The 10647-nt window shown below is 43.6% G+C and overlaps 1 protein-coding gene across 1 annotated transcript; it reads right to left on the reverse strand.

The window, feature by feature from the left end:
* Window positions 1-851: 851 nt before the first annotated feature.
* On the reverse strand, window positions 852-10397 carry SERPINB1 (serpin family B member 1). The gene is made up of 7 exons (XM_003927399.4): window positions 10244-10397; window positions 8933-9108; window positions 7127-7264; window positions 6155-6272; window positions 4224-4366; window positions 3972-4139; window positions 852-1375 (listed from the first exon to the last, which is right to left on the reverse strand). Exons 2-7 carry the CDS (start codon window positions 9098-9100, stop codon window positions 971-973), a joined length of 1140 nt encoding a protein of 379 aa, XP_003927448.1. The 5' UTR covers window positions 9101-9108; window positions 10244-10397; the 3' UTR covers window positions 852-970.
* Window positions 10398-10647: the final 250 nt, after the last annotated feature.

Here is a 10647-nt window from a genome sequence, read left to right on the forward strand (position 1 = left end):
TCAGGAGTTCAGGACCAGCCGGGCCAAAATGGCAAAACCCCATCTCTACTAAAAATGTAAAATTTAGCCGGCTCTGGTGGTACACACCTGTAATCCCAGCTACTTGGGAGGCTGAGGCAGGAGAATTGCTTGAACCCACGAGGCAGAGGTTGCAGTGAGCTGAGATTGTGCCACTACACTCCAGCCTGGGTAACAGAGCAAGACTCTGTCTCAAAAAAAGAAAACACATGAGAAGGTGGCTAAGTGTGAAAACTTTGTTCCGCAGTTTATCCTACTACCTGGTTATTTTTGTAGACTCTTGGCATCTTTTATCCTAAGACACCCACTTCTTGACTCCATGCAGTCCCACATGAACTATATATTATACATACAGAAGAACAAAAAAGGAAATGCAGGTTATAACTGTTGGCCCTTTAATTGAAGAGTCTAAAAACTAGAGGGCTGTAGCAGAATATGAATCCTGCAGAACAAGAAACAGAAACATCAGGCAAGACAAGTTTGTCTTCATAACCCAGGCTCTCAATTGGGGTGCTCTCTTATATTTCAACTGAATATCTGTTTTTAATTGCCCTTTCAACAGTCAGAGTGTCTGTCTATTTTGCAGCTTCCAAAATTCTAATTTCAAAATGCATGACCACCTTATCATGTTTTCCCATGGTTATCAGGAAGATACAGCAATTTTATAGATTACTGCATGGTCAAGAATCTACACATCTTCTGTATTCTTTTCTCTTTTTCACTCGATGTATTCAAAAGCAACCACTGGATTTTTTCAATGTGAAAAAAGAAAAATAGATACCCATGCCAAAATTCATGTGTAAACACCCAACAGAGCAGAACTTACAAAGAAATTGAAAGATTTGTTTCTGGATAGTGGTTTTATTGGTAAAGATGTAAGAACATTGGCACCATTAGAAACTCAGGTAATAAAGCTCTAAGCTTGATTTTGTATTGCTATAGTCTCTTTCTTCTAAGGGGAAGAAAATCTGCCCAAGAACAGGATGCTACCTGAGGAATTGTGCCGAATAAAGAAAAAAAATGGATGGTCGGCTGTGAAATTTTCCTCTGGCATCAACATGCAGAAAGTGGCGATGCCCGCTGTGGCAGCTGCTGCCTCTGTTCCTTCTTCATTCACTTCCACGAAGGACTTATGGACAATTTTTGATATAAATATATCTCTGGCTCCTGACATGCCAGACAGATCAGCCTTGCTACTGTCAAAGAGATCCTGCACACCCAGGCGGGCCAGGTCAGAGTTGAGGGTGTAACTCTCTTCCAGTTTGAACCTGGGCAAGCTGACATTAACTTCAATGGAACTGAGATTCTCAGGTTTGGTCCACTCACGCAGCTTTTCCAAAGTCAACTGTTCCTCAACCTGTAATTAAAATGCAGCAAAAGAAGAAGTGATATCAATTTTACATAAGTAAGGCAATAAGGCAATATTTAAATGAATGGACCCATAATATCAGTTGCTAGTTATTTTCCTTCATGTTTTGTGCCAAAACAGATTTCATTTGGAGAATTTTATTTATTTCTGGCAATTGATGAAATAGGGCAGAGCTAATGTTCCAAGTCATCAAAGGTTCAAGTACAGGGACTTTGTACATTGGGTCCATCATCCATCACCCACCCACCATCCATCCACCCATTCATCCATTCATTCACTCATCCATCCATCCATCCATCCATCCACCCACCCAGCTACCCAGCCACACAGCCACCCATATATCCAATCACCCATTCACCTATCCACCAATCCAGCCATCTATCCACCTATCCATCTTCCATCCACCCATTTACCCATCCACCTATTCACCCATCCATCCACCCATTTATCCATCCATTCATCCAAGGCTTACTAAACCCCTACCACAATGGATTACTGTGATAGGCCATGACAGCTGCTGTTACTCTTCATTGGTTGAGTAGTGCTAGAAGAAATTTAAAATATTTCTTCTATTTAGTCTGAATCCCACTGAATCTGTGGTAATCTGTGAGCCTCACTGGAGCCGAAGTAACATCTAATAACTTTAGCTCCTAGGTAAAAATTACAAAGGCAGATTATGCACTGGGCCTAGTTCCTCATCTGAAATTGTGATGTGGACAATACTTATATCTACTTTACAGAATGTCGAGAGCATTAAATGAAATGATGTATATAAAGTGCTTGGCGCATAGTGCTATATAAATGTCGGCTATTATCATTACTATTGTTATAGCTATTGGACTGGAACAGAACCATCACTACTTGTTCCAGTCGTGCTGACAATTCCTTTTATGAGGCTAGAGATTTTCACTTTACAATAAGAAAAAAAAAAACTATGCAAAAATACAACTGAAAGAAAGACCACATTGATTTTTATACAATGTATTAAAAGTCTGTATATGCAAATGATTTTTTTAGAAATAAAAGGCGTATACAGACTTTTAATACATTGTATAAAAATCAATGTGGTCTTTCTTTCAGTTGTATTTTTGCATTAGTTTTTTTTCTGATTGTAAAGTTTTATTATTTAAAACTAGTATTATTATTTATTTTTATTTTTTATAAAGATGGGGTTTCACCATGTTAGTCAGGCTGGTCTTGAACTCCCAACCTCAGGTCATCTGCCCGCCTTGACCTCCAAAGTGCTTGGATTACAGGCGTGAGCCACCACGCCCGGCGAGATCAGTATTATTTTTATATATGTATGTAATTTTTAATTGGACTTTAGGTGCAAATGATTATTATTAGACTTCCTTCCTGATAGCAAGTTTAGTTGGGTAGGAGAGACAGAGCACAGAGCAGGCCAGGGTCCCTAAAGAAAAACTTTAATCTTCACAGTTTTGGTTACTTCTATTCCTGGCAAGAAATGTAATAGCCTTTAAATTACATATAAAAGACAGCTTGGGCAACATAGTGAGACCCCGTCTCTACAAAAAATTTAAATGATCACCAGTGCACTCCAGCCTGGGAGACAGAGTGAGACCCTATCTCAAAAAAAAAAAAAAAAATACACATAATAGAAACCTCATAGAAAGTTCATATTAGTAAATAGGCCTGATGTGTCACATGAGACTTTTTCTGTCTTGCAACCATTGAAAATTTAATTCACTATCTATATGAACTGTGGTGAGAATGAACAGTGTGATAATAGAATTTTATAGTACATGACGAAGCTATATGCTGCACTATTGGGATGTTTAAATCTTTTTCCTTAGTAAAACAGTCCTCATCTTACTGTAATTTCCTCTAAAGTTAATTAAAGAGCCTTTCCATGGGCTGCTACTAACCAGTATTATATTTAGTATAGATCTTTAGATGACCCCATCACATGTGTCCACTGAAAGTAGCTGCCCATCTCTCTTGAAAAATGAAATGTTAGCCGGGCACAGTGGCTCACACCTATAGTCCCAGCTACTCAGGAGGCTGAGGCAGGAGAATTGCTGGAAGCCAGGTGGTCAAGACCAGCCTAGACAACATAGTGAGATCTTGTGTCTATAAATTAAAAAAAAAAAAAAATTAACTCTGAGCTTTGGTATAGTAAGTGTTGATGGGCTACATTTACAAAGGAATAGCAAACTATTAGAAAATGTGCCATCGGTGAACACTTTTTTTTTTTTTTGAGATGGAGTTTCACTCTTGTTACCCAGGCTGGAGTGCAATGGCGCGATCTTGACCCACCGCAACCTCTGCCTCCTGGGTTCGGGCAGTTCTCCTGCCTCAGCCTCCTGAGTAGCTGGGATTACAGGCACGTGCCACCACGCCCAGCTGATTTTTTGCATTTTTAGTAGAGACGGGGTTTCACCATGTTGACCAGGATGGTCTCCATCTCTTGACCTCGTGATCCACCCGCCTCGGCCTCCCAAAGTGCTGGGATTGCAGGCGTGAGCCACCGCGCCCGGCCATCGGTGAACACTTAATGAGCACCTACCTACCATGCGACACACACACAGGAGGAACCACAAAGCATGAAGACCGGGAGCCATACCTTCTTCAGGCCCATGGACTCATCGTCAGCGTCATCCGGCAGCAGGATGACCATGCTGAGCTCCTTGCCTTGGTAAGGCAGTTCCAGCACACGGCACTTAAGGTCCTCGATGTAGCCAAACGGAAATTTGTTCTTCTGATACATCATTTTCACAGTTTTTGTGTCTCTCTGAACAGTTTTAAAAAATCACTGAAATTACTCTCTGCATTCTTTTAGAACAATGTATGATTCTGTACCGTTACCTCACCTCACCTTATTCAATCTGAACGGGGCATCCGTCGTGGCCTCTTTTAGGAATTTCTCCTGCCAGTTTCCCTTGAAATAGATGGCATTTACCAGCACAAGTTTAGTCATGTTATCAACCACACCTGAAGCCAATAGCTCCGGAATCTTCCCTAAAAAAAATCAAGTTAGCTTTAGAAAAAATTCAAATTGGAATTCCAAATTTGCGCTGACAATATATTAGCATGGAAATGCAATACAAACGTATACTTTCGACTTAATCTTTATTTAACAACATACTAAGTTAGGAAAACCCTACCTAGTGGCATGTCTTCACTTTAAACATAACAACCCGTGAGGCAGACCAGGGTGACACACAAACTACCCACAAAGGACTCCAAAATTTAAACAAGTCAAATGTGCTGAAAGACTAAAGAATGGAACACTCCCCTTTTCTGGACTGTATGACAATCAATGAGCCTCATTTTGTAACAACCATTCATTTTTAGAAAAACAATTCTTGATGAAAAAAATGTCTTTAGTCATCAGTAAATCACTTCTTCGAATCGTTGAGTAGATGCCTACTTTCACAAAAAAGATTTAAACAATATCCCAAAGGCAGAACAAGACTAAGCATGGTGGAATACACCTGCAATCCCAGCGCTTTGGGAGGCAGAGGTGAGACGATCCCGTGGGCCCAGGCGGTCAAGGCTGCAGTGAGCCACAATCGCACCACTGTACTCCAGCCTGGGCGACAGAGCAAGACTCTGTCTCTTAAAAACAAAAACCAAAACCAAACAAACCAAAAAAACAGCAGAACAGCTACTCCATGGAAACAAAGGTCACCTTGGTGACCACAAGTATGGCCAGGAACAATTCCCATAATGGCAGACAGGCCTTCTGGAGTGGGTCGACTGATACAGGACTATATAAGAAGAGAGATGTGGTAAAGAAATAAATTGTACCCTAAAGAGCAAGTCAGTCCACACCTACCACACCTTTTTCTACTGGATAAGATCTTGGCAAAAAATTTATGACCACAGCAGTTTGTGAATATTGATTTCAGGTATTTCCATGAAATTCCAGGATATTTCTTTCCTTATGTATATTAGATAATTTTTGGCAGGCTGGATTCTCCTCAAAATTTTAATTTCTTTTTTGCTATATTCAGTGTTGGTCTTAACTTTACTTACTTTCTTTTTTTTCTTAATTTATTTTATTTTTATTTTTATTTTTTTTAAAAGGTGGGGTTTCACCATGATGGTCAGGCTGGTCTTGAACTCCTGACCTCAGGTGATCCACCCACCTTGGCCTCCCAAAGTGCTAGGATTGCAGGCATGAGCCACAGCACCCAGCCCTTACTTACTTTCTTAATTAATTTTTTTTTTTTTAAAGACAGAGTTTTACTCTGTTGCCCAGGCTGGAGTGCAGTGGCGTGATCTTGGCTCACTGTAACTTCCACCTCCCAGATTCAAGCGATTCTCCTGCCTCAGCCTCCCCAGTAGCTAGGATCACAGGTGCGTGCTACCACACCCAGCTAGTTGTTCTGTATTTTTAGTAGAGACAGGGTTTCATCATGTTAGCCAAGCTAGTCTTGAACTCCTGACCTCAAATGATCCCCCTGCCTTGGCCTCCCAAAGTGCTGGGATTACAGGCATGAGCCACCGTGCCTGCTGATGTTGGTTTGAACTTTAGAATATAGTTTTGGGGAGCTGATGAGAACAAGAAATTTAGCTGCTTGAGTTAAATGATGTTTGTTTCCACTCTGGTGAACTTCCAGCATTTGAGAGCTGTCCAGCAATGGAAAGTGCAGAGCTCACGCACCCCAAGCATCCTCTGACTGTAATCACAATGTGTGCCAGGACTGTGGGAGCTGGGGAGGGAAGAATTGCAGGTGGGGAAGGCAGACTGAGGAAAGGAATGACCTGTGTATGATGATTCCATTCTGCCCAGGCTCTCACCTTCTGTCTGTCCCTTCACCCACTGGTTTATGGTCTTCCTTGCATCTTCAGGGGCGCGCTGAAAATCCACACTGGTCAGGACGGCACCATATGTTTTCTCAGTTGAAGCCAAGAACTCCTATTTAAAAAAAAAAGAAGAAAATAGAAGCAACTCCTCCTACCTATAGAAATTGTTTTCTAAAATCCCGAAAAGCAACAGAAATTGTCTTAAAAGGCTACAGTTTCAACTCTTACAGTTTTTCTCATAGTAGCAAAAAACATTTAAGGTCACATTTTCTATCTTAGCCATTTTTACATGTACGTTTCAGTCATGGTAAGTCTAACCCTTATCCTGTTGGTGTTATATAAAAATTACCACTCTTTCCTGAACTTGGACTAGGATTTCACAAATAGTGATTGTACTCCTGCTTCAGTAAAACCTCCAGGAGCTATCTTTTCACTAAAAAGATTGTAATACAGGCCGGGCGCGGTGGCTCAAGCCTGTAATCCCAGCACTTTGGGAGGCCGAGGCGGGTGGATCACGAAGTCAAGAGATCGAGACCAGCCTGGTCAACATGGTGAAACCCCGTCTCCACTAAAAATACAAAAAATTAGCTGGGCATGGTGGCGTGTGCCTGTAATCCCAGCTACTCAGGAGGCTGAGGCAGGAGAATTGCCTGAACCCAGGAGGCGGAGGTTGCGGTGAGCCGAGATCGTGCCATTGCACTCCAGCCTGGGTTAACAAGAGCGAAACTCCGTCTCAAAAAAAAAAAAAAAAAAAGATTGTAATACAAAAATCGCCATGTCAATTGAAGTTTGCATTCTGGCTGTTTGCATTCTGTCATGCTGCCTTCCGTATTGTTTCTGCCATGTTTGCCTTCTGCGTTTTCTGAAAGTTTACAAATACTAAAACTGACTTCCATGACTTGATTGTGCTGGAAAATATCTGCACTGTGTAGCGGGGTTTTAGAATGTGAAGGGCAAAGTACTTACAGGAAGGAAATTGTACGTTTTCTCTCCATACAATCTATTAGCAAGTTTCAGGATATAGGATGCGCCACGTTTGTTGATATCAGCGTTCAGGCTCTGGAATCTTGAATGAATCTCCTCAACCGTGTTGAAATGAAAAGTCTAAAATAAAGAAAATATTCTTTCCACAACCATTTATTTTGAAACCATAAAGTGGTTCCTTGGTGTTTCCTTCTATCAAATTAAATTAATGTGTTTCTATTACTAATTATTGATGATCCCCAACCCAATATTTATTAATTTGCCATTGCTTTCACATCGCTTTTTGTTATACTTGCAGTTCCTCAAATGTGAGTGGTTAATACACTATATATTTATGTATAAGTCTGCCTTTTTCCAAAGAAAATCATAAATGGTATGTTCATGTTTATTTTCTGTATCAAATACAGTTTTACTGAAAGTTCTCGGAAATAAGCAGTAAAAATAGGATTCGTCCTCTATTCAGAACCACAAACATATTACAGACTGAAGTTTTTTGAATTACCCTGTTAAACATTAACTCATTTTTTTAAAATAACTTCCTTAAACTTAACATTCTAGCAAAAGTTTAATTCCTCATGTGTCAGTTACAAATCAAGAGGCCCTTTGTGGTTTTATGAGGCTTAGGCTGGTTCTTTTATTATTAAGACACAAAGAACAAAACGACATAGAGTACAAAGTCCACATTACTCACTGGGATATGGAATCTTTCCACTGTACCTATGATCCATCTGCTTTAATGAAAATGGTTGGGGGGGGGGGTTCCTTAAAACTATTCGTTGCTGAGGTTTTTAAAGTCCCTGGAAAGTCTCAAGCTAGGAACTGGTATAACCCTGCAAGAAGCAACTAACAATTAGTAACAGAAGTTTCTTTAATGATTTTTTAAAAAAATCTTTAAAATGCTTTCATATCTAAAATGATGAGTAATAGAAGCTTTGCAGCCCCTTAAACTTGAATCCCGGGCTGCACCTTGCCAAGGAGCAGATGCAGTATAATTTGCGGCAGGTATGTGAGAAGAATCTCCGCTGTTACCTCTCAGCAGAAGCTGAGCTTTGAGAGACAGCTAGAGTTCTCTTCTCAGAATTGAAGAGTACCAAGCACAGAAGTCCCCTTCATTAAGGACAAGAAGGAAGGCTGGGCATGAGAGTGACCTGTCACATCGCCAGGGGCTGGGTCCTGCTCCCGAGGCTGTTGGGTCTTCCCCTCAGCTCCCCTGCAGGGCTTGCTATGCCACAGCCCACTAAGCCATGCACAGAGCCCTGGGACTATAGAACGACGGGGTCACTTTTTCCCTGCAAAAAAGCAATGCCACTATCTCCATTATAGTGCATTCCCTGTGTCTCATTGCTCTCACTGTAATTGAAAGTAGCATTACGTAACAGGCAGTGTTTATGAGTTGCAAATCATCATATGCAAAGCGAAATTGAAAACCGGAAGCTGCCGGCCCAAGAGGACCTGGTGTGGCTTTCAGGAAAGCTGTCAGAGTCAACCACTGGAGCAGAAGCCTCGCCCTGAAGGGATTTTTGTCAGCTTTGCTCACTGCTATCTCCTCAGGAACACAAAAAACAGTTCCTGGCATGTGGTAGGTACTTAGGAAAAACCTGATGATGAATAAAAGCTTACATACAAATGGGACTTTTCGGAAAGTCTGATCTCATAATGTATAGTTGTTGAACCCAGAAATACAGTCTTGAAAACATGCTGTAAGAGCTCAATGGCACAACCTTTCCATACAGACTGTCCATTCGTAGGGAGACAGCAGGAAAGCAGACCCTTTTTGTTTCTGCTGACCTTGGACAGCTGCGCCGCCGTGTTACCTCTGGTCCCCAGAAAGACCATGGCCATCGCAGACGAAATGCTAAAGGGAGAGATGAAGACATTTCCAGCCGGATTGTTCTCACTCAAGGCCAGGAACAGGTCCAAGGCGAAGCGGGTGTTTGCTGAGCTCAGCTGCTCCATGGTGAAAGCTGTAACACATAACAGGAACCCCATGGTGCCTAGTTCCCGCTGCTCATCCCAGCTGATCGGGCAGCACTGTTTCCCCAGAAGCTTCCTCATCTTGTGCCGACCACCCTGTGATGCCCTGGATCTTGTACTTTCTCCCCACTCTTTTATTCCAGCGGGGCAAGAACACTTTCCCAGGCCCACAGATGTGGGATCATAATGGCCAAGGATTCATCAGTTAAAGGGGATCAGGATCCAGGGTGCCCTATAGGGCTCTGACCTTGCAGACAGGTGAGTCTGGGGGGTAGGTGGGGCAAACCGCAGCCTTAGCATAGCCACCCAGCCCTGGGTCCTTCCAACCTACATCTGGGAGTGCACCTGCTTCTGAGCCTTTGATTCAAGTCTCTGATTCACTGGGCAATGAATCTATTGCCTGCCTTCACCTGAACTAAGAGCGTTCTATCAGAGACTCATAGCTAGCTACTATGCATTAAAACTCCTGCAAGGGTATCGCTGTAATTATTATAATCATATAATTATTCCTCATTTTGAGGTTCAAAAGGTGTAAGAGGTCCAGCGCCCAAAGTCTCAGAGCCTGCCCAGGATGTGCCGGGGTGTGGCATTGCAGCATCCCCATCCTCCACCCACCAACCCATCTTGATCTCCACTCTCAGAGCCCTTATTTCCCCAAGGACAGGCAAAGAAGAACTGTGCTGGCTGCTCGGCACGTAAGTGCAAAGCCGACTTCTCCTTGTTGTTAAGTCGTCTCCAGAATCGCGAGGGGTTCCTCCTCTCCCTCCCTGCAGCTGCAGAAAGGAGAAGCGGCTTGGCCCTGGGCTGCCTGAAAACTCACAAACAGCTCTGGGAGGCAGGGAATTCAGGGAGAAAGAACAACATTCGGGTCTCAAGTTTCAGTCCTGACTTCCGCCTGCATCTGTCGTCCTCCCTCCCTCCCTCCCTCGCTGGCTGGTCCGGCCTGCGCCTCGGCAAGGGCGAGGATCCAAGGGGTCTATCTGAGACCAGACGCCAGTAGGGGATGGGGGCGCGCACCGGGGGCGCAGGCGGAGCTGTGGGGCAGACTGGCCTGAGCCTAGGAGGTGGGGGGTGCTGGGTTGGAAGCTGAGCGAGGGGGCCTGGTCCCTCCAGTCCCGGCCTTACCCGATGCGCCGAGGCACGTTCCGGGATCCGAGCTGGGTGCGAGGTCTGGGAGGAAGCGCCCAGGGCCGCTGCCCTTATACAGTGCGGAAGTGTCACGCAGGCCGCGGCCGCGGGCGGGGCAGCGGCCCTTCCCGGTGACTGCCTAGGAGTCAGAGCTCCTGGGGTTGCCTAAGTGGAGGCAGAAGTGAGCGGGGCTTCCCAGCAGCGCCCTCCTCGGGGAATGGGCGCCTTTCTCAGTTCTAAGCCTTTCCCGGAATCTCCGGCAAAGACCTGAAAAGCTATTTCAAAGGTGTGAAAGACCGAGAAGACAGTGTGTCACCTCTTGGAGGGCAAATGACTTCCTTTGAGTCCCATCTATATTGGGAGCTTTCTATGAGGGGAGGAAACAAATGTGGGGATCTTGC

This window comes from Saimiri boliviensis, chromosome 4 (assembly GCF_048565385.1).
Source record: "Saimiri boliviensis isolate mSaiBol1 chromosome 4, mSaiBol1.pri, whole genome shotgun sequence".
In the NCBI taxonomy this organism is placed as follows: domain Eukaryota; kingdom Metazoa; phylum Chordata; class Mammalia; order Primates; family Cebidae; genus Saimiri; species Saimiri boliviensis.